General features: G+C 50.4%; 1 protein-coding gene across 1 annotated transcript in view; it reads right to left on the reverse strand.

Annotated features, from left to right (window-relative positions):
- The window catches only part of HEATR6 (HEAT repeat containing 6), a 116,284-nt gene extending 92,123 nt beyond the window's left edge, over positions 1 to 24,161 (reverse strand). Inside the window, exons 1-2 of the mRNA XM_069756424.1 lie at positions 23,872 to 24,161; positions 6,183 to 6,290 (exon numbers count right to left, since the gene is read on the reverse strand). Of these exons, the coding sequence (XP_069612525.1) occupies positions 6,183 to 6,290; positions 23,872 to 24,138 (375 nt within the window). The 5' untranslated portion in view covers positions 24,139 to 24,161. The remainder of the gene's footprint in view (positions 1 to 6,182; positions 6,291 to 23,871) is intronic.
- Between the last annotated feature and the right edge of the window lie 570 nt (positions 24,162 to 24,731).

The raw sequence follows: 24,731 nt of genomic DNA on the forward strand, positions 1-24,731 counted from the left end.
GAAAGCCGGTGACCTCAGCGATCAGCGTTATTGTTCCTTCCTCGGGGAGGTTCCTATGGATACTTCAAAACCTGACATTCCCAGAATCCTCGACTTCCTGCAACTCGGTTTTGAGAAGGGCCTCCGGCCTAGTACTTTAAAAGTACAGATTGCAACGCTTAGTGTCTTTTTTGATATGTCACTAGCCTCCCATCCTTGGATAGCAAGATTTTCCAGGGCCACACAGAGAATGAGACCGCTTGTAAGAAAATCAACTCCTCCTTGGGACCTAAACTTGGTCCTTAATGCCCTGTGTAAAACCCCGTACTTGTTATCAGAAGATATGGGCATAGCCAATCTCTCCTTTAAAACAGCCTTTCTGATTGCCATCATGTCAGCTAAAAGATTGGGGGAGATGCAGGCTCTATCCACTCAGGATCCATATCTTCAGACGACAGAATAGTCTTAAGACTTAACCCAGCCTTCCTCCCCAAGGTAGTGTCCTCAACAAATATAAAATCAAGAGATAATCCTTCCCTCATTCTGCCAACACCCACCCTAGAAACACAAAGGAAGGGGTCTACCATAACCTTGACGTTAGGGAGACTGTTCTAAATATCTGGTGGCGACGAAAGGTTGGAGATGGGACACTTACTTGTTCATACAGTACGGGGGTCCAAATAGAGGTTATAAGGCAGCAAAATCAACCATTGCTAGGTGGATCAAAACCACGATAAACCTAGCGTATACAGACAAAGGGAAAGATCCCCCGGATATTCTTAGAGCCCACTCAACTCGAGCTATCTCTACATCATGGGCAGAGAATGGGGGGGGGGGGGGGGGGGCCCTGAGCAGAACAAATTTGTAGGGCGGGGACTTGGACCAGTCTTTTTACCTTTGCTAGACACTATAAATTAGATGTCTCATCAGATCAGTTAGCTTTTGGTAGAAAAGTATTACATGCAGTAGTCCCACCCTAGTTTACCATCCTTTGATATTCCTCCAATGGTGCTGTCAGGTGGTGAACTGGAAAACGGTAATTAGACCTACCGGTAATTGTATTTCCAGGAATCCATCCTGACAGCACTACTAGTTCCCTCCCACTGCAAGTTTATACTATTGACTAATGGGATGTAACATTGGTGTATGACTGTTAATAAACTCTCTTTTTTGCATCCATCTAGATGTGGTACTTAGAAATTCACTGGTGGGTGGAGTGGGGAGGGTCCTTTTAACCGCTTGTTGTTCCTGTCCCACTGAGGGCAAGAAGGACGTCCTCCAATGGTGCTGTCAGGATGGATTCCTGGAAATACAATTACCGGTAGGTCTAATTACCGTTTTTCTGCTCATGGAGCTGTATAGCAGCTTGTTTTTGTGGGACAAGATGGCGTTTTTCGCGGTTCCATGTTTATTTATATTCATATTTTTATCTAATTTTATTTTACTTTTTGTTTGGCAGTATGATAAAGCCTTGTTTTTTAAGGTGCTCACTAAAGGGGTTAACTAGTGGGACAGGACAATATATTATATATATATATTTTTTTTTTTTTTACTTTCTTACTTTGTCCCCCTATGGGACTATCATTTAATGCAGGATGATCACTTGTATAGAATGGGCATACCGCAGCATCCCTATGCTATGCAAACTGTCAGTGCTGCATTGACAAGTTGTTGATCATGCTCTGAGCATGATCTAGCAACTTTACTAGCTCTGATGACCCGGATGTCATCATGACGACATCGTGTCACCATGGCAACGATCAGGACCCCGTGATGACATCGCGGGGTCTCCGATCCAAAAGGTAGAGTGGCCGTCTTCCCTCTGCCTGCTCCCGAAATGTTGCGATAGCGTTCAATTGCAGCATTTAGGGGGTTAAAGTGCTGGGAGTGGTGCAGGACCTCTACTGGCACAGAGTGCCAGGTGTCAGAATCAGCTGACACCCAGAGCAGATTGTGTGCGCACACGATCACCGAGATGTATCCATACGGCATAGGTCAAAAAGACCCAGGTCACAGGGACGTAAGGATACGTCTCAGGTGGGAGAGGGATTAAAGGATGAAAAGAGAAATTTTGGGAACCCTTTTTTATTATCCCCTGCTTTCTCTAGGAAATCATCCAGGGCTCTACAGAGCAAATATTCTCCCTTGCATGGAAGAAAGCACAACTTCACTTGCGCATGCACATCTCCTGGCCAACATTTTAACCAGACGGCTCTGTGGACTGCATTGGACATTGCTGCTGACTTGGCTGCTAGCCTTGCAGAGTCCACAGAGACATCTGACAGGAAGGCAGCAGCCCCTTTCATTACTGGGAGTGTGGCTAGGATGGAATCTCTTGCTACCTTGTTTCTAACCAGACTATAAAAGGGACCCAGCTCTATACGTTGCTGCTATGGACGGTTTTAAAGCTCACGCTGAAGATTCCCATGCACCGTTAGGAAAACTTTCCTTATCTAAGGGGTCTTTTAATAATCCCATATCTTCAAAGGGAAGTAAAGATTTTCTTGAGGCCTTTGAAATTGCTACGTCAAGTTTAGGAGATGTTCCAGTATGTGGTAGCCTCTTCCTCAAAGGGATATTTCCTCTTGAAATGAAGAAGGAAAAGGGCCTCTCTTCTCTGTTTTTTCCTATTCTCTATCAATAAGCCCTTTTTCGTTAATGGGGAAGGTATTATGACTCTTCTGAACCAGGGTCCCAAACATTATGTCCTGAAACTTTATTTTTTGGGGTCTTCTGGGCTATTAACCCAATTGTGGACCTTACTGCCTTTACTAAATTCTCCACCTCTTCTAGAGGAAAACAAATGTCCACTTCACGTGTCACTCTCCATTCAGGTGGACCTTGATGAGGACTTGTACTTAACCTTCCCTTCTGACTAAGTAAGATTATCATTTGGACATGCAGCATCCCCTGCAGATGCATCCATGATGGAGCACCGGAGCCCAGCCTGGAGGGTGGTCAGCCCTTATATAGTGAAAAAAGGGATCTGCAGGCCGGCGCGTTCACTGCAGCTTCTGGAAACTGCCACCAGAAGTACTTTCCAGGTTAAATGTCACCTGTGTGAGTCATTAGGTTGGGAGCCCGGGACGGCACGGCCACCAGGCAACCAAAGCGGTGATGGTGCAGCTGCAAACCCTCGTCCGATGGATGAGATCCCTTGGGCCCCCCCGCGGTGTTCCAGGCTCTGGCCGCAACAGAGACTGTGCCCTGCCAGGAATCTACTATCCCAGGTCTTTGAATCTCTTTTCTTCTGGCAGTCCTAACAAGAGTGTTAACAAGGGTCCCCCGTCAAGGACAGGAAACCGGCTGAAGGTTTCCTGTTCTTGAAGGTTGGATCTACTCCCTCGTGGTGCTGATATGGATGACAGAAAAATGATGCTGACGTAACATACACATGAGGTAAATACTCTTTGTATTTTGAGTGGCATGATTATTATTATTATTATATTTAGGCAATACAAATTCAAAGTTCAAACATTGTGAATTTTTACAAAATGTTTGATATTCATAAATAAATGCAAAACTTGGACAAATTTACAACTAATAATTCCAGAGTTATTACAACAGTGACACTTGAAAATTTTAAAGTTTGGCCTGGTATGGAATGTGACAATTGGTTTTCAGAGGAGTTAAAAATATTTACTTGTTTTTCGTTTTTTACAATACACATTTGTCTCCCAGGGAACCTAAACACTTGATCCCTATATCTCATTAATACATCAACCTACTTATGTAGTGCAAAGCACTATCTAGCATGAAAGTGTTAAGGTACCTTCACACTAAGCGACGCTGCAGCGATACCGACAACGATGTGGATCGCTGCAGCGTCGCTGTTTGGTCGCTGGAGAGCTGTCACACAGACAGCTCTCCAGCGACCAACGATGCCGGTAACCAGGGTAAACATCGGGTTACTAAGCGCAGGGCCGCGCTTAGTAACCTGATGTTTACAATGGTTACCATCGTAAAAGTAAAAAAAACAAACACTACATACTTACCTTCCGCTGTCTGTCCCCGGCGCTCTGCTTTCCTGCACTGACTGAGCACAGCGGCCGGAAAGCAGAGCGGTGACGTCACCGCTGTGCTTTCCGGCTGGCCGACGCTGACACAGGATGCAGGAGGAGTGCAGAGAAGCACAGCGCTGGGGACAGACAGCTGAAGGCAAGTATGTAGTTAGTTTTTTTTACGTTTAGGCTGGTAACCAGGGTAAACATCGGGTTACTAAGCGCGGCCCTGCGCTTAGTAACCCGATGTTTACCCTGGTTACCAGTGAAGACATCGCTGAATCGGCGTCACACACGCCGATTCAGCGATGTCTGCAGGGAGTCCAGCGACGAAATAAAGTTCTGGACTTTCTGCAGCGACCAACGACATCACAGCAGGATCCTGATCGCTGCTGCGTGTCAAACACAACGATATCGATAGCCAGGACGCTGCAACGTCACGGATCGCTAGCGATATCGTTGTGAAGTTGTTTAGTGTGAAGGTACCTTTAGGCTAGGGCTACATAGGGACTTCGGCAGTAAAAAGGTTAAGGTTGTGCAGTCAAATATTGAGATGTTTCTCTCATACATTGCAGTGCAATACAAGTTAAAGGGGTAGGCTCACACACACAAAAAAAAAAAAGATAGCTGGATTTTCGCGACTTGCTTGTTGAGGTACCCTGGAGGGGGGAGGGGAGTGTGCTCTCAATAGGACCCACTCATTTGGATTGCACTGCGATGTAGCAGACAGGGCTGTGAAGTTGGTAAGCTGGACCTCTGACTCAGACTCCTCAAATTCCATGACACTGAATCCACCAAAATGGGCTCTGACTACGACTCCGACTCCACAGCCCTGTCAGGGCTGTGGAGTCCGTAAACCAAACCTCCAACTCCTCAATTTCCATGACACCAACTCTGACTCCACAGCCCTGCAGCGACACAGTGACCTTTAGCTCCACAACCTGTGTTACAGCCAAAGTCACTATACAGTCCTAGAGTTATACTAACAGGCAACTTAATAGACCAAGCGTCAGACAATGTCTATTGGGCTTTGATATATGACCAACCCAAAGACCATTGTTAGACCCACAGTTGCCATAGCAAACATTGGCACCCCACGATTATGCTGTGTGTAGCCAATGGTGTGTCAGATGGAACGATCTCCCGCTGTCACATTCCTTATGTGTAGTGGTCAGGCTTGACTGTGGCATGTGTTGTGAATTCTGTGGTCAAGCTCCCTCCTGTGGTCATGAGTGGTACTTCGGCTGGTTCTGTCTATGAGCTTCCTCTGGTGGATGTGAGTGGGGCTGCGACTTCTGAGTTTCCTTCCTCAGGTGACGAGGTTAAGTCGTTAGGTGCTGCTCTATTTAACTCCACCTAGTTCTTTGTTCCTGGCCTCCAGTCTATGTTCCAGTATTGGTCTTGCTCTCTCCTGGATCGTTCTTGTGGCCTGTCTGCCCTGCATAAGCTAAGTTTTGCTTGTGTTACTTTTGTTTGCTATATTTTCTGTCCAGCTTGCTATATTGGTTTTTCTTGCTTGCTGGAAGCTCTGAGACGCAGAGGGAGCACCTCCGTACCGTTAGTCGGTGCGGAGGGTCTTTTTGCCCCTCTGCGTGGTTGTTTGTAGGTTTTTGTGTTGACCGCAAAGCTATCTTTCCTATCCTCGGTCTATTCAGTAAGTCGGGCCTCACTTTGCTAAATCTATTTCATCTCTGTGTTTGTATTTTCATCTTAACTCACAGTCATTATATGTGGGGGGCTGCCTTTTCCTTTGGGGAATTTCTCTGAGGCAAGGTAGGCTTATTTTTCTATCTTCAGGGCTAGCTAGTTTCTCAGGCTGTGCCGAGTTGCATAGGGAGCGTTAGGCGCAATCCACGGCTACCTCTAGTGTGGTATGATAGGATTAGGGATTGCGGTCAGCAGAGTTCCCACGTCTCAGAGCTCGTCCTATGTTAGTAACTATCAGGTCACTTTGTGTGCTCTTAACCACTAGGTCCATTGTGGTTCTGAATCACCTGTTCATAACAGGCATGTAAAGAGTGCTCAGTCCCCTCTGCCTTTTCCAGCAAAGGCATTTGAATGACAATGGGAAGCCGTAATCTGGGGATCACAATCCTAGTGTGAAGATTCAACGAGTTTCACATCCTAATTGGAGAATAGCACATTTTTTCGGACGTGAAAAGCAAGTGACATGACAGAATGTAGTTACAATAAGATTCCTACCTGAAGTCTGTTGAGCAAATAATGTATAAGCTGGCACACTTTACTGACAAGGTGTTCTTGACTAAGCTGAACCAGGCGACAAGCTTGAACCAGTAAGGCACAGACCTCCTAAAAGAATAAGAACACAAGACCATCACAAATCTCATACACATCACACTGATAACATGACAACAATGCGATATTGAATTATATTTGCAGGATCTGTATACTAGAGCTAGATCTGAGATTACAGAATGATGTGCAGCTTTTTGCCCTTAAGAAAATTATTGATCGTCTGTCTGAATAACCATTGCAATGTTAACAAATTCATTTAACAATGTACTTTTCTGGTGGTCTGTCAAAACTGCTTCTTTTTATAGTGGCGCCATAATCCTGCTCCTGCACCCTGCACTGCCAAAGCACAATGACTTGCCGGCACAGAGGAAGGATGAAGACACTGCCCACAGAAGGGCAGATAAGGTATGGATAATAACGTGAGTGAAGGCGTGGGGCACTGTCATGAGCATAGGAGGGGAGGGGGGGTGCTATGATAATGACGACAAGAGGCAGAGATTTCTTCCATGCACCGCACACCCCGGAAACTGGAAGAAATCATTAAAACTCAGTTTTTCTCAACAACTGGACTGCGGCTACGAGGCATACAGTAAGACTGGTTTACCATTCTATTACCTGTATGCCCATAGTAATAGCTGAAAAGCATCCCGGGGTGAAGATTGCCTTTAATGAATAATACAGTGGGGAAAAAGATATTTAGTCTGCCATGAATTGTGCAAGATCTCCCACTTAAAAAGAGGAGAGAGGCCTGTAATTGACATCATAGGTAGACCACAACTATGATAATCAAAATGAGAAAACAAATCCAGAAAATCCCCTTGTCTGATTTGGCAAGATTTATTATGCATATTATAGTGGAAAATAAGTATTTGGTCACCTAAAAACATGCAAGAATTCTGGCTCTCACAGACCTGCAACAACTTCTTTATGAGGCTCCTCTGTCCTTCCCTCATTACCTGTAGTAATGGCACCGGTTTGAACTTGTTATCAGTATTAAAGACTCCTGTCCACAACCTCAGTCACACTCCAAGCTCAACTATGGTGTAGACCAAAGAGCTGTCGAAGGACACCAGAAACAAAACTGTAGCCCTGCACCAGGCTGGGAAGACTGAATCTGCAACGTGCAAGCAGCTTGAAATCAACTGTGGGAGCAATAATAAGAAAATGGAAGACACACAAGACCACTGATAATCTCACTTTGAATGACCTGCATAAAGCTGTGACCCCTGTAACAAAGGCTGTCATCAGTAACACACTACGCCGCCAGAGACTCAGATCCTGCAGTGAAAGACATGTCCCCCTGCTTAAGCCAATACATGTCCAGGCCAGTCTGAGGTTTGTAGGAGAGAGCTTTTGGATTATTTAGAAAGTATTGGGAAATGTCATATGGTCTGATGAAACCAAAGTAGAACAGTTTGGTAGAAACAAAACTCATCGTGTTTGGAGAAGGCAGAATGCTGAGTTGCATCTAAAGAACACCATACCTACTGTTAGGCATGGGGGTGGCAACATCATGCTTTGGGGCTGTTTCTCTGCAAAGGGACCAGGAAGACTGGTCCGTGAACATGAAAGAATGAATGGGGCCCAAGTATCATGAGATTTTGAGTGCAAACCTCCTTCCATCAGCAAGGGCATTGAAGATGAAATGTGGATGGGTCTTTCAGCATGATAATGATCCCAAGCACACGACCAGGGCAACGAGGGAGTGGCTTCGTAAGAAGCATATGAAGGTCCTGGAGTGGCCCAGCCAGTCTCTAGATCTCAACCCCATAGAAAAACTTTGGAGGAAGATGAAAGTCTGTGTTGCCCAGTGATAGACGAGGCTGAAGTTGGTTTCTTATTCGTTCAGTTTCTTCTTTGGAAATTTTTTTCTTTTCTATTTTTTTATAGGTTTAACAAAAACAAAAAAAAAAGCATCACAATAACATACAATGCAGCGAGGTGCCCTGATGTGAATACACTTACAAATAGCAACAAAAATTATAAAACTGGCACAAAAATGGGCATCAAAGGGGGCAGCGAAGGGTGTTAATGACAGGGTTAAATGCACAGTGTGCAACTGGTATCACAATGAAGACATACAGAACAGGGAGCCCCACAGCAAAACCAGGTCACTCCAGCCTGGCCCAAATGGGTTCTGGGCATCAGAACTGGCATAAAAACGGTAATTAGACCTACCAGTAATTGTATTTCCAGGAATCCATCTTGACAGCACCATGGAGGACGTCCTTCTTATCCATAGTGGGACAGGAAACCACTAGAGTTTATAAGAACCCTCCCCCTACCACCCTTCAGTGATTATCCAAAGTAACAGCCCTGGATGGATGCAAAAAGAGAATTTTATTTAAACATAACAATCATTATACAAATGTTACTTCACATAAGTATGCAGCGTATTTGTAATAGTAAGGGAACTAACAGTGCTGTCAGGATAGATGCCTGGAAATACAATTACTAGTAGGTCTAATTACCGTTTTCCAGGTCACCACCTGACAGCACCATGAAGAAGGAGATTTTTGGTCCTAGGATGGGACTACTGCATGAAGCACTTTCCTGCCAAAGGCTAGCTGAGTTGACACTACGTCTAGTTTGTAGTGCTTAGAAAAGGTACTGAGACTAGACCAGGATGCCACCCTGCAGATCTGATCTGCCGAAGCACCCCCTTTCTCTGCCCCTGAAGCGGCTATAGCCCTGGATAAATGAGCTTTAAGGCTGCCTGGGGGACTCTTTGCCTGTGCCTGAAAAGCTAGGCTAATGGTGAACCTAATCCATCTCGCAATTGTAGATTTCGATGCTTTTTTCCCTTTATTAGGACCTCTAAAAAGGATAGACTACTATCCTGTCTCCAGGCCCTAGTTGCCTCCAAGTACTTAAGTACAGTCTCCCTAACATCCAAGTTATGGTAAAATTTCTCCTTCTGGTTTTTAGGAAACTGAGGAAATGATAGAAGCACTACCTCCTGATTCATATTTGAATCTGAGACCACTTTAGGAAGAAACCCTGGATCAAGTCTTAAGACTAGTCTATCATCAAATATTTGCAGATAGGGGTGCTGAGTAGAAATGGCCTGAAGTTCCCCCAGTCTTTTAGCCGATGTAATGGCTACTAGGAAGGCTGTTTTGAGGGAAAGATTAGCAATGGCTATATCTTCTGCTAGATCAAAAGGATTTTTGCACAACTCATTAAGGACCAGGTTAAGATCCCAAGGGGGAACAGTTTTCCTTATTAAAGGGTCTAAAGGTACCGTCACATTTAGCGACGCTCCAGCGATATAGACAACGATCCGACCTAAACTAGATCGCTGGAGCGTCGCTGTTAGGTAGCTGTAGAGATGTCAAACACAGCAACTCCAGAACGATGCAGGAGCGATCCAGTGACGTACTTCTCGTTCTAGCTGGTTGTTAGCTCCGTGAAAAAACGTTGCAGGCATCGTTGCTTTTGCTGTCAAACATGACGAATCACGCCGAACTGACGACCAAATAAAGTTCTGTACTTTCAGCTACGATCAGCGATGTCACAGCAGGATCCTGATCGCTGCTGCGTGTCAAACACAACGAGATCGCTATCCAGGACGCTGCAACATCACGGATCGTTGTCGTTCTCGTTGTAAAGTTGCTCAGTGTGAAGGTACCTTTAGCCTCAGAACTGCCCTGGAAAAACTAGCTATCCAGGGGTGGGAGGCTACGGGAAGAATCATAGAATACGCTGGGGGCTGAAACTTGGACTCTCAGAGTACTCAGGTTTAAGACCTTTCCTAAATCCCTGCTGCAAAAAAAATCAAGAATTTTGGGAATGGCAGGATGGTCAAAATCAACCGTTGTGTCTCCACAAAAACTGCAGAATTTTTTTCCAAATTTTTAAATAGCAGAAGTTACTGGCTTCCTACTTGCTTGGAGGATGGAGATGACCTCTTCTGATAACCCCTTTGCTTTCAGGATCTGGCGTTCAGGATCCAAGCCGCTGGAGGCTGTCTGGGTTCTGATGTAGAATCAGACCCTGAAGGAGTAAATCTCTTCTTTTCGGAAGGAGAAAAGGTTTTTCTATCGCCAACTTTTTTAGTAAGGGGAACAGCTCCTTTTGGGCCAGAAAGGAACCACTAGAATGATCTGAGCTCTGTCCTCCTATATCTTCCTGAGGATTCTTGGGATTAATGCAAGAGGGGAAAGCATATAACAGACCCCTGCTCCATGATTGAGAGAGAGCGTCTATACCCGCTGGTCTTTCCCACGGGTTCAGTGAATAAAAGGCTTCGACTTCCGCGTTCCGTTTGACGGCGAATAAGTCCACCTCCGGCGTTCCCCATCGTTGGCATAGCTCGCTGAAAACTTCGCTGTTTAGCTCCCACTCTGTAGCTGACAACTTCTTTCTGCTCAGAAAATCCGCAACCTGATTCTTCGAACCCTCCAGATGCACAGCTGAATTTGAGAGCACCGATCTTTCCGCCCAACTGCAGATCTGATCCGCTAGATGTTGTAATTTTGGATGTCTTGGACCACCCTGATGCCGAAGAAAGGCTACCGTCGTCGTGTTTTCCGACAGAATCTTCAGCTGTTTGTTCTTTAGTAGAACTTGTGCTGAATACAGGACCTTCCAAACCGCGTGTAGTTCTCTGTGATTTGAGGAATTCTTGCTATCTTCTGAATTCCACTGCCCCTGATAGTTTCTTCCGAGGACTTGACCACCCCAACCTTGTTAGCTTGCGTCTGTGGTCACCGTAACTGCTGGAGACTGGATCCACGGAACACCGACCTGGAGATTTCTGGGAACAGTCCACCAGCGTAGGGACCGTCTGACCTAATGGGATAGACGGAACTCCCTGTCCAGTGAGGCTTGTCTTCTGTCCCAGGAAGCGAGAACTGCCATCTGTAACCGACGGGAAGGAAACTGGCTCCAGTTGACACAAGGCTGTCATTAATCCGAGGATCTTCATTGCATCCCTGATGGAGACTCAGCTTATTAAAAAATGGCGAATTCTTTTTGTTAAATTGGTCCGCTTCTCGTCTGGAAGAAAAGATTATCTGACATCGGAGTATAGGATAACTCCCAGAAACTTTATTCTTGGTTTGGGCGTCAGGTCTGATTTTGACCAGTTCACCACCCAACCTAATATCTGCAGAGTGGAGATCACCAACTGACAGCCGATCTTGAGCTGCCCTATAGAGGCTGCCACTATTAGGAAATCGTCTAAATAGGTTACTATCGTGATAGCTCGATTTCTTGGATAAGCCACTATTTCTATGACAAGCTTTGTAAAAACTCTGGGCGCTGTCGCCAACCCGAATGAGAGGCAACGAAATTGATAGACTTCCTTCTTTTTCTACCGCAAATCTGAGGTATTTTTGGTGATCTGTGAAGATTGGTACGTGAGAATATGCACGCTTTAAGTCTAAAGTGCACATTACCACGTCTTTTCCTAACAGGGGAATTGTAGAGTGTATAGATTCTATTTTGAACCTTTTGTATTCTAGCCATTTGTTTAGGGGTTTGAGGTTTATTATAGTTCTGGATTCCCCAGAAGGCTTCTTTATAGAGAAAAGGCCCGAGTAATGAACCCTTCCTTTCTGCTGAGGAGGAACTGGGGATATTGCTGCCATCCGCAGAAGATCCTGGATGTCCAACCACATAGGGGAGACTGAAGAGAGATGGACGTTGGACACAAAAAAAATTTTCTGGGGGAAAGGAGTCGAATTCTATTCTGTACCCGAGAGATAACGTGGAGAACCCAAGGACTTCTGGTAATCTTCCCCCACTCTATCCAGAAGTTCAACAGCCGCCTCCCTATTCTCATGGCGTCATTTCCTTTGAAATTCTGACCTAGAGGTCGAGGGACCTGAATCCCTATTTTTGTTCCTATTTTCTCCCCCTTTTTGCTAGCTCCATCTCCCCTGCTTTCCCTTACCCCTATAGTCTGATCTTTGACTATAATAGGGCCTGCGAAAGGGCTGATATTTTCTACGTGTTTCCTCTGGAAACCCCTTTTTTTCATCTAAAGTTTTTTTCCGGAATATCATCAAGAATGGGTCCAAAGACTCTACCCCCTAAGAAAGGGATGGAGCACAGCTTATTTTTAGAATGAAAATGACTTGACCAGTTCTTCAACCATATAGCTTTCCTGGCTGCATTTGATAAAGACTGGCCTCTAGCTGTGAACCTAACTGACTCTGCAGTAGCATCTGCTAGAAAGCCGGTTGCTAGTTTTAGTAGAGGAATTGACTTAATAATGGTCTCTCTAGGGGTTCTAGCTGACAACTGATCCTTCAAGTCATCTACCCACAAATGCATAGCCCGTGCCACAGATGTTGCCGCTATATTTGTGCAGATTACAGCCGCTGAGCTTTCCCAGGCTCTCTTTAAGAGCACATCCGCCTTGCGATCCATCGGCTCCTTTAAGTTAGAGGTGTCCTCAAATGGAATGGCGGTTCTCTTAGAAACTTTTGCAAGAGGAATGTCAATTTTTGGGATATCCTCCCAGTCCTTGACTTCTTCATGATCGAAAGGGAGGCGACGTCTGAAGTCTCAAGGAATTGATAACCTCCTTTCCGCTTCTTCACTTTCTTCTAAAATCATAGAACAAATAAGCCGGATAACTCACTGGTAATGCTCTTTTAGTGAGTCCACGACAGCACCCTACTGCAGAGAGGGATCCGCCCCACAGGAACAGGAAACCTACAGAAAGATAAAAGGGGGCGGTCCACCGCTCCTCAATTTTGATTTCAGAGTACCCGGAGGACCGCCAGTATTAGGCAAATATCATTATTTAAATTCAAACTTATTTGCTCTATGTTTGGTTAAAAGAATTGTATTCATCTGTATAGGCTATATTAGCCTAGGGAGGGATGTGAGGGTGCTGTCGTGGACTTGCTAAAAGAGAATTACCGGTGAGTAATCCGACTTTTTACCCTTCGCCACGACAGCTGTTGTGAATTCTGCTCTTGGGTTCCCTCCAGTGGTTGTAGGTGGGAATGCAGTTGTCTTTGAGTCCAGGTGTATCGGATGATTACAATTTTGACTGGGATATTTAAGTGGGCAGGATCCTTTAGCCCTTGCCAGCAGGCAATGTTACTTGTGAAGTGTTGGATCACTTTCTGGCTTCTCCTGCTCGCTGCCTATTTCAGCAAAGATAAGTGTTTGGTTTTTGTTTCTGTGGCACACTGCCGGTGTGCTTGTTTCAGTTTTATTCCTGCTCTGATTGTAGGATTCACTGGAGTTGCAGATTTACGCTCCTACATCTTTTAGTAAAGATGTAGGAAGTTTTTGTATATTCTGCTGTGGTTGTTTTGAAGGGTTTTTTATACTGACCGCACAGAACTCTGTCCTATCTAGCTAGAGTGGCCTCCTGTGCTAATCCTGTTTTTCTGCCTGTGTATGTTTTTTCCTCTCCGACTCATCGCCAATATTTGTGGGGGGCTGTCTATCCTTTGGGGATTTTCTCTGAGGCAAGATAGTATTCCTATTTCCATCTTTAGGGGTATTTAGTTCTCCGGCTGTGACGAGGTGTCTAGGTGTGTTAGGTACACTCCACGGCTACTTCTAGTTGCGGTGTTAAGTTCAGGATTGCGGTCAGTACAGTGGCCACTTTCTCCAGTGAATGTTCTCATGCAGCTCCTAGGTCACCGGATCATAACAGACAGCACCCTACTGGAGAGAAACCATCACCTAGGGAGGGACCACCATGCTGAGGACAGTCCTGCCAAAGTCTAGGTCAGAAGTTGAAGATAGGTCAAGCCTATAGTGGTTATAGAAGGTAGAAGGATCTGACCAAGTTGGCGCCTTACATATAGTTTCAATTGGGACGTCTCCTCTTTTGGCCCAGGATGATGCCATAGCTCTGGTAGAGTGCGCTGTTATGCCTTCCGGAGAATCCTCTTTCCTCACGGAATAGGCCAGACTGATAGACTCTCTGATCCACCAGGATAAGGTTCTTTGTGTGACTCCATGACCCTTCTTGTGACCCTGGAAGGATATGAACAAAGCCCTACACTGTCGCCAGCTTCTGGTCCTTTCAATGTATTTTAAAACTACTCTCCTAACATCTAGAGTGTGATATTTCTGTTCCTCAGGAGTAGAGGGATTACTGAAAAAGGTGGGCAGTAGTACTTCTTCTGATCTATGAAATTTCTTTGCTAACTTGGGAAGGTGGAGGGGTCCGGTTTAAGAATCAACTTATCCTGAAAAGTCAGTAGGAAAGGTGGATCTATAGAAAGAGCTTGGATGTCACCGACTCTTCTAGCCGAAGTCAGTGCTACCGAGAGGGCCATTTTGAGTGATAGGTATTTAATGGCTATTGAGTCTATTGGTTCAAACAGAGAGTCTGTTAGGGCTTGTAAAACTAAAATTTAGATCCAGGGTGGAATTCTAGGTATGTTAACAGGATTTATCCATTCGCAAGCTGTGATAAATCAGGATACCCATCTATTTCCCGCAATGCTATAGCCATAGAGGGCCCCTAGTGCTTAAACGTGAACTTGGGGGCTTGGAAAGCGTCTAGTATGTCCGGATGATCCGCTAAAGATAGGGAGGCAAATTTCCGGACTTTTCTGTTTTGTCTTGTGGTGAAGAGATCTATTTGAGGACAACCCCATAGGGATACTATCTCTAGGATGACATGATGGTTTAGGCACCATTGTCCCTGCCTCAAGGTGTGTCGACTTAAGAAGTCTGCCTGCTGGTTGTTTTTCCCCCTTATGTGAAGCGCAGTAAGGGATAATAGATATTTTTCTGCTAGATCCAAGATTTTCCCAGATGAAGACATCAGAGTCTCTGATCGAGTACCTCCTTGTCGGTTTAGATATGCTACTGCGGTGGTGTTGTCGGAAAGGATTCTGACGTCTTTTCCCCAGAGCTGTGGGAGAAAATGATATAAGGCGTATTTTACTGCATTTAACTCTTTAAGGATAGATGAGTTGTGGTATTCTTCTGTGTCCCATAACCCTTGGCACAAATTATTTCTCATATGGGCGCCCCATCCATGAGAACTGGCATCGGTGGTTATAGTGTGGGATGGTGTTATGACCCATGGGACACCATTCATCAAATGGTTAAAATCTAGCCACCACGTTAAGGAAGTTAAAACTTATTTTTGCATTTAGGTGTCCAGGTATGCTATTGTGCCCATTGGACTGCAGAGGTACACGAAATAAGAGAGCCCAGTACCGACATAGCCTTCCTTAGGGACGTGTGGGTTATCCATCGCAGCTGTGACTTTATGTCTGATGAGTGATATTTTTACCTGAGGGAGAAGACACTTTTGGGTTATGGAGTCTAGATGGAACCCCAGAAACGCTTGGAGAGAAAGTGGAGTAAGTCTGGATTTGTTGATATTGATGATCCAGCCTAGACCCTGTAGAGATGAAATTGCGTGAGTCAAGCGGTCAGCACATTGAGTAACAATTACCGATGACCAAAAAAGTCATCCAGGTAGGGCACGATTAATGTCTCTTTTTGGTGAAGATAAGCCATCACCTCAAGAATTACTTTGGTGAAGATCCTTGGTGCTGTAGAGGCCAAAGGGCATAGCTGCATATTGGAAATGATGAATCTTGCCTTCGATTGTCACCGCTACCCTGAAGAATTTCTGGTATCTGTCATGGATAGGGAGATGGTAATAAGCATATTTTAGATCAATGCCCCCCATCATACAGTTTGGAAAAAGTAGCTTTATGGTGGATCTAACAGACTCCTGTTGTGAATTCTGTTTTGGAACTCCCTCCTGTGGTCATGAGTGGTACGTCGGCGAGTTCTGTCCATGGGCTCCCTCTGGTGGCTGTGAGTGGAGCTGCTGGTTCTGAGGTTCCTTCCACAGGTGACCTGGTTAATTCTTAGGCTGGCTGCTCTATTTAACTCCACCCAGATCGTTACTCCATGTCACCTGTCAATGTTCCAGTACTGGTTCAGTTCGCTCTTGGATCTTTCTGGTGACCTGTCTACTCCAGCAGAAGCTAAGTCCCTGCTGGTTTATTTTGTTGTTCTTGTTTTCTTGTCCAGCTTGCTAATATGATTCTGTCTGGCTAGTTGGAAGCTCTGGGAGGCAGAGGGGCATCTCCGCACCGTGAGTCGGTGCGGGGGTCTTTTTGCACACACTGCGTGGTCTTTTGTAGTTTTTTGTGCTGACCGCAAAGTTACCTTTTCTATCCTCTGTCTGTTTAGGTAGTCTGGCCTCCCTTTGCTGAAACCTCTTTCATTCCTGTGTTTGTGACTTTCATCTTATCTCACAGTCAATATTTGTGGGGGGCTGCCTTTTCCTTTGGGGAATTTCTCTGAGGCAAGGTAGGCTTTACTTTCTATCTCTAGGGGTAGCTAGCCCCTAGGTACGCTCCACGGCTATTTCTAGTGTGTGTGATAGGATTAGGGATTGCGGTCAGCAGAGTCCCCACTTCCCAGAGCTTGTCCTGTGAGTTTAACCATCAGGTCTTTCCTGGTGCTCCTAACCACCAGGTCCATAACAGACTCCATTTTAAACGTATAAATTTTTAATAAATGAATTAAGCTTTTAAAGGTTTATGATTGTCCTGAATGAACCATCGGGTTTGGAAATGAAGAATAAGGGAGAATAGAATCCCCTACCTTCCGGCCCCTCAGGAACCTGGACTAAAACTCGTTTTTATAATAGGGTTTGAATTTCAACCTCAAGGGCCTCTTGTTGTATAGGCGAGCTGAGGGATGTTATAATATATGATTCGTGGGGAAAGTGAGAGAATTGTAATTTTATTCCATCTCTGATTATATTTAAAATCCACGAACTAGTTGTTATTTTTTCCCACTGAGGGGCGAAAAATTTTAGTTTGCCCCCTACTGGAGTGGTTATATCATCAGTATTTGTTTTCTTTTGGGGGGGGTTGGGTCTTCCGAACATGGTACCTCTCTGTCTTCTTTAGTGGCCCATGCTGTCGACCTCTCAGTCTGCCTTCTTTTGCCGAACGGCCTTCTCTTAAAGGCTCTCCTATAAAAGGGAATGGAGGAGTCAGGAAAAGCTTTTTTTCCTGTCTTTTGCCTTTTTGAGTATTTCATCTAAGGTTTTACCAAAGAGGAACTCACCCTCACATGGGATTGCGCATATTTTAGATTTTGATTGTGCGTCCCCTTTCCAGCTTTTCATCCATAACGCCCATCTGGCGTTGTTTACGAGACCTGCAGATCTTGCTGCCAAGCGGAGAGAATCTGCGGAAGCGTCCGCCATAAAAGCTGCTGCTCCTTGTATTAAGGGGATAGCAGCCCGCAATTTTTCCCTTGAGATTTTATTTTCAATTTATTGGTCTAACTGGTCAATCCAGATCAGTAACCTGGCGGTGCAAGTACTAGCTACTGCTGGTTTGAATATGCCTGTAGTTGCCTCCCAAGACTTTTTAAGGGATAACTCAGCTTTCCGATCAAGAGGGTCAGAAAGTAGTCCCGCATCTTCTACGGGTAATGTAGACTGCTTAGAGGTAGAGGCAACGGCTGCGTCAACCTTAGGAATTTTGGTCCATGTAAGTAGCTCATCATCACTGAACGGGTATTTTATGACGGGGCTAATGGATTTATGGCGATCGGCGCATGCATGGTCCGGGATTTTAGTACCGGACCGCAATTGGAACGCTGCTCTTATCTTACCCGACTCCTGTCGGCCAGGGTTTCTCCAGCGCCGCTACTGCCGCGTAATGCAGATAATGCTGGGCGGACTTCCCCCGGACCTGGCCATCTGAATACTTCTCCAGACGAGGAGGGAGCCGTCAAACGGTACTCCCCCCGACGCTGCTTCCAGACTGCAGCCCCTGCCGTTCCGGAGACACTGCACAGGCAGCGTACTTAGCCCAGGTATTCTTCCATAGTCGAAAATCCTGTCGTTCCCGCAGGAACAGGAAACCTAAACTGAGGATAGGCGGACCGCCCCCTTTTATCTTTCTGTAGGTTTCCTGTTCCTGTGGGGCGGATCCCTCTCTCCAGTAGGGTGCTGTCATGGCGAAGGGTAAAATTGGCATTAACAGGAAAGACTTTTGAGGTCTGAGAACGTAGCCCCCCAAACATTTCGTCCTGAACCGTCGGAGTAGATGCGGATTCCTCCATCTGCATAGTCTGCCTAACTGCTCCCAGGAGCTCTTCTATTTCATTAGACGAAAACAAATATTTCTTCCCTCTCTCTGGATGATCTCTGCTTAACTCTTCCTCCTCCAGATCTGATTCAAAAGAGCTGTCCTCGGACGACAGATCCGATTCGCTCTGCCTTTTCTTGGATCTCTGTGGATCCTGGGGGTCAGACTGGATGGGCTGGGGAAATGTTAAGCCAGATATTGAGGCCTGCACCTCCTCTCTGACAATGGCCCTCATATTCGTCATTAGGCTAAGTTCACCCTGCGTTAGTGCAGTCCGTTCAACACATCCGTTAAACGGACTGCACTAACGCAAGTGCCGACGTTTGCACAGCGCTAGCGTCCTCTGCTGGATGTCCTCATATGACCTCGAGGCTGGGAAAATATTCAGAAAAGTTCCCACGCTGGAGGTCATATGAGGACATCCAGCAGAGGGCGCATCACCGCAAATGAAGGTAACTACAGGTCATTGACCTACTTTCCATTCATTCCCCGGGGTTTTACAGGCACGAGCACAGCTGCATCATAGCAGAGCTCCTGCCTGTAAAATAATTTAACCTCTTCAGATGGATTTACATCGTGGGACATATCGACGGAAGGTATGAGATATTGTTGGTTTATTATTTTTAATTTGTTACAGATCGAGGGTCTTCAGGTGGATTGAGAGTGGAATAAAATATTACAACAACCTGTGTTTATTTCATTAAAATACTTAGCAATATTGTGTGTGTTTTTAACCATTTCATGCTATTGGATTAATAATGGATAGGTATCATAATTGACGCCTCTCCATTATTAATCTGGCTTAATGTCACTTCACAATAGAAAGGTGACATTAACCCTTCATTACCCCATATCCCACCTCTACACGGGAATGGGAAGAGAGTGGCCAAGTGTCAGAATAGGCGCATCTTCCAGATGTGCCTTTTCTGGGGTGGCTGGGGGCAGATGTTTTTAGCCGGGGGGGGGGGGGGGGCAATAACCATGGACCCTCTCCAGGCTATTAATATCTGCCCTCAGTCACTGGCTTTACTACTCTGGCGGAGAAAATTGCGCGGGAGCCCACGCCAATTTTTTCCACCATTTAACCCTTTAATAGCTAGAGCGGCCAAATTTTGCACATACAAACTACTAACATTAGTAGTGTGGAATATGCAAAAAAAAAGGGGATATGAGATGGTTTACTGTATGTAAACCATGTCTCATATCATGTCGGGTTTAGGAAGGAGATAGCAAAAGCCGGCAATTGAATTACCGGCTTTTAAGCTATCTCGCGCTGTATGAAATTATATATATATATGTATATTCTATGTGTACACATTTATTCTACCTATTCTATTGTAAGCTGTCAGTGTGATTTTACTGTACACCGCACTGAATTACCGGCTTTTCTCTCTAACACCGCTGCGTATTTCTCGCAAGTCACACTGCTGGTCCGTGTGTAATCCGTATTTTTCTCGATCCCATAGACTTTCATTGGCGTATCTTTTGCGCAATATGGTGACAAACGCAGCATGCTGTGATTTTCTACGGCCGTAGAAGACCGTATTATACGGATCAGTGAAATACGGCTGATAGGAGCTGGGGCATAGAGAAGCATTGTACCGTATGCAATCCGTATTTTCAGCACCTCTCTTACGTCCGTAAAACACGGTAGTGTGACGCCGGCCTTAGGCCAACAGGAATACAATGTCTGCAGGAAGAAAGACAATGGTGCCGGATAAATTACAATCAATGATCTGTTCATGGAGCAATGGCACTGCCCCCCCCAGAGGAAAAGCACTGACACTGCACCCCCTCTCCCAGCTGAGCACTGACGCTGCCCCTCCCCCGCAGGGCACAGACGCTGCCCCTCCCCCGCAGGGCACAGACGCTGCCCCTCCCCCGCAGGGCACAGACGCTGCCCCTCCCCCGCAGGGCACAGACGCTGCCCCTCCCCCGCAGGGCACAGACGCTGCCCCTCCCCCGCAGGGCACAGACGCTGCCCCTCCCCCGCAGGGCACAGACGCTGCCCCTCCCCCGCAGGGCACAGACGCTGCCCCTCCCCCGCAGGGCACAGACGCTGCCCCTCCCCCGCAGGGCACAGACGCTGCCCCTCCCCCGCAGGGCACAGACGCTGCCCCTCCCCCGCAGGGCACAGACGCTGCCCCTCCCCCGCAGGGCACAGACGCTGCCCCTCCCCCGCAGGGCACAGACGCTGCCCCTCCCCCGCAGGGCACAGACGCTGCCCCTCCCCCGCAGGGCACAGACGCTGCCCCTCCCCCGCAGGGCACAGACGCTGCCCCTCCCCCGCAGGGCACAGACGCTGCCCCTCCCCCGCAGGGCACAGACGCTGCCCCTCCCCCGCAGGGCACAGACGCTGCCCCTCCCCCGCAGGGCACAGACGCTGCCCCTCCCCCGCAGGGCACAGACGCTGCCCCTCCCCCGCAGGGCACAGACGCTGCCCCTCCCCCGCAGAGCATAAACCAAAAAGAAACAAGGATCCCTAAAAAATAACTTTTAATAATACATCTAAAAAGACCATTCTTTATCAAAATTTAAGATAAATAGTATTAAATGTACCTATTAAGACCCTACGTCAAACTGCAATGAGTCCTGCCTGGCAGTGGAGGTTGGCACCCTAATTTACCGCGGTAGGCGCCCCCACTCCTCGACGGCTCACCCTACCATGCCCTAGGAATTACCTATAATGAGGAAAAAGGCTGGTGATCCCTATATGAACCTGCAAATTAACAACTACCTGTCAGTGGAGGTTGGCACCCTAATTTACTGCGGTAGGCGCCCACACTCAACGAAGGCTGACCCTAGGGTCCCATACAATCCCAAAATAAAGAGATAGACAAAAGATTTTGTCCCACATACAACTCCAATACCCGTGAGAGAAAAAAAACACAACAAAATGCAAAAAATAAGCACAGACACTGCCCCTTCTCCCCCGCAGGGCACAGACGCTGCCCCTTCTCCCCCGCAGGGCACAGACGCTGCCCTCCACCCCCCCGGGCACAGACGCTGCCCCCCCCCCCCCCGGCACAGACGCTGCCACCCCCCCGGGCACAGACGCTGCCCTCCCCCGCAGGGCACAGACGCTGCCCCCCCCCCCCCCCAGGGCACAGACGCCGCCCTCCCCCGCAGGGCACAGACGCCGCCCCCCCCCCCAGGGCACAGACGCAGCCCTCCCCCGGGCACAGACGCCGCCCCCCCCCCCCGGGCACAGACGCCGCCCCCCCCCCCCGCAGGGCACAGACGCCGCCCCCCCCCCCCCCCGGGCACAGACGCCGCCCCCCCCCCGGGCACAGACGCCGCCCCCCCCCCCCCGGGCACAGACGCCGCCCCCCCCCCCGGGCACAGACGCCGCCCCCCCCCCCCGGGCACAGACGCCGCCCCCCCCCGCAGGGCACAGACGCCGCCCACCCCCCGCAGGGCACAGACGCCGGCCCCCCCCCAGGGCACAGACGCCGCCCCCCCCCCCCCCCCCCCGGGCACAGACGCCGCCCTCCCGCGCAGGGCACAGATGCCGCCCCCCCCCCCCCAGGGCACAGACGCCGCCCCCCCCCCCCCCGGGCACAGACGCCGCCCCCCCCCCCCGGGCACAGACGCCGCCCCCCCCCCCCGGGCACAGACGCCGCCCCCCCCCCCGGGCACAGACGCCGCCCCCCCCCCCCCCCGGGCACAGACGCCGCCCCCCCCCCCCCCCGGGCACAGACGCCGCCCCCCCCCCCCCCCGGGCACAGACGCCGCCCCCCCCCCCCCCCCGGGCACAGACGCCGCCCCCCCCCCCCCCCCGGGCACAGACGCCGCCCCCCCCCCGGGCACAGACGCCGCCCCCCCCCGGGCACAGACGCCGCCCTCCCCCGCAGGGCACAGACGCCGCCCCCCCCCCGCAGGGCACAGACGCCGCCCCCCCCCCCCCGGGCACAGACGCTGCCCCCCCCGGGCACAGACGCTGCCCCCCCCGCAGGGCACAGACGCTGCCCCCCCCCCGGGCACAGACGCTGCCCCCCCCCCCCCCCGCAGGGCACAGACGCTGCCCCCCCCCCCCGGGCACAGACGCCGCCCCCCCCCGGGCACAGACGCCGCCCCCCCCCCCGGGCACAGATGCCGCCCCCCCCCCCGGGCACAGACGCCGCCCCCCCCCGCAGGGCACAGACGCCGCCCACCCCCCGCAGGGCACAGACGCCGCCCCCCCCCCAGGGCACAGACGCCGCCCCCCCCCCCCCCGGGCACAGACGCCGCCCTCCCCCGCAGGGCACAGACGCCGCCCCCCCCCCCAGGGCACAGACGCCGCCCCCCCCCCCCGGGCACAGACGCCGCCCCCCCCCCCGGGCACAGACGCCGCCCCCCCCCCCCTCGGGCACAGACGCCGCCCCCCCCCCCCCGGGCACAGACGCCGCCCTCCCCCGCAGGGCACAGACGCCGCCCCCCCCCCCCCCGCAGGGCACAGACGCCGCCCCCCCCGGGCACAGACGCTGCCCCCCCCCGGGCACAGACGCTGCCCCCCCCCCGCAGGGCACAGACGCTGCCCCCCCCCGGGCACAGACGCTGCCCCCCCCCCCCCGCAGGGCACAGACGCTGCCCCCCCCCCCCGCAGGGCACAGACGCTGCCCCCCCCCCCCGGGCACAGACGCTGCCCCCCCCCCGGGCACAGACGCTGCCCCCCCCCCCGGGCACAGACGCTGCCCCCCCCCCGCGCAGGGCACAGACGCTGCCCCCCCCCCCGCAGGGCACAGACGCTGCCCCCCCCCCCGCAGGGCACAGACGCTGCCCCCCCCCCCCCGCAGGGCACAGACGCTGCCCCCCCCCGCAGGGCACAGACGCTGCCCCCCCCCCCCGCAGGGCACAGACGCCCCCCCCCCCCGGGCACAGACGCCGCCCCCCCCCGCAGGGCACAGACGCTGCCCCCCCCCCGCAGGGCACAGACGCTGCCCCCCCCCCCTTCCGCAGAGCACAGACGCTGCCCCCCCCCCCGGCACAGACGCTGCCCCCCCCCCGCAGGGCACGGACGCTGCCCCCCCCCCCTGCAGGGCACGGACGCTGCCCCCCCCCCTGCAGGGCACAGACGCGCCCCCCCCCCGCAGGGCACAGACCCCCCCCCCCCGGGCACAGACGCCGCCCCCCCCCCCCCCGGGCACAGACGCTGCCCTCCCCCGCAGGGCACAGACACCGCCCCAAGGGCACAGACGCCGCCCCCCCCCTCCCCCGGGCACAGACGCCGCCCCCCCCCTCCCCCGGGCACAGACGCCGCCCCCCCCTCCCCCGGGCACAGACGCTGCCCCCCCCCTCCCCCGGGCACAGACGCTGCCCCCCCCCCCTTGGGCACAGACGCTGCCCCCCCCCCAGGGCACAGACGCTGCCCCTTCTCCTCACAGCTGAGCACTGGCACTGCACCCCCCCAGTGTCTGACTAATAAGCCCCCACTTATCACACCACCGGCTGCTTCTCTAGGTTACAGCTGGCCACCTCTGGTCGGCATTAACCCCTACATGACCGGCCTATGAGCGCAGCCACGCAGCAGCCTAGACTCCTGCCCGCCGCCATGTTGCGGTGTCTCCCAGCACACGGTGCCGTCTCACCTCCTCGGTGATGCCCCCCTGCGTGTACTCCTGGGAGATGAGCAGGTCCAGCAGTAGGTGCACCTCCGTGCGGAAGCTCTCGGAGTCACACGGCTGCAGGCTGTACAGCTTGTTCAGATGCCGGTGGAAATCGTGCACCGGGTCTGCCTGAGCGTAGGCATCCGGCGGCGCACCCATGGGTGCCGGGGATGAGAGGTGCGGAGCTCCCGGGGCCCGTCTGCCATGCGGCGCCCCTCCCGTGTGCCCGCCGCTTTCATCGGACGCCATGTTTCCCACAGACGCCTTTTTGCTATGACAACCAACAGTCACTTCCGCGATCGCCAGGCGCCGTCAGATGACGTCATCATTCTGCGCTGTACGCGGACAGGAGGGGGAGGTGATCTCCGTCCGAATAATGGTGCGAGGACGAGGCTGAAGTTGGTTTCTTATTCGGCAATTTTTTTCTTTTCTTTTTTTTTGTTATAAGTTTAACAACAAAAAACAATCATCTCAATAATAAGATACAATGCAGCGAGGTGCCCTGATGTGAATACACTTAACAACAGCTACAAAAATGATAAAACTGGCACAACAATGGGCATCAAAGTGGGCACCGAAGGGCGTTAATCAAAGGGTTAAATAACGTGGGGCCACAGATATCACACTGCAGACATATAGAACAGGGTGCCCCACGTCAAACCCAGATCTCTCAGAACTGGCATCAAAGTGGGCAGTCGATTTTCACAGATTTGCATAAGTAACTGGTGTTTGTCAGGGGTTAAATGACTTTGGGCCACTGATCTCACCTCGGTATCCTCAGTGGTTGATACCTTTTAATGGACACACTTGTATGTAACCCTTCTCATGTACAGCACCATGGA

The sequence above is a fragment of the Ranitomeya imitator genome, chromosome 3 (genome assembly GCF_032444005.1).
Source record: "Ranitomeya imitator isolate aRanImi1 chromosome 3, aRanImi1.pri, whole genome shotgun sequence".
NCBI classification, from domain to species: Eukaryota; Metazoa; Chordata; class Amphibia; order Anura; family Dendrobatidae; genus Ranitomeya; species Ranitomeya imitator.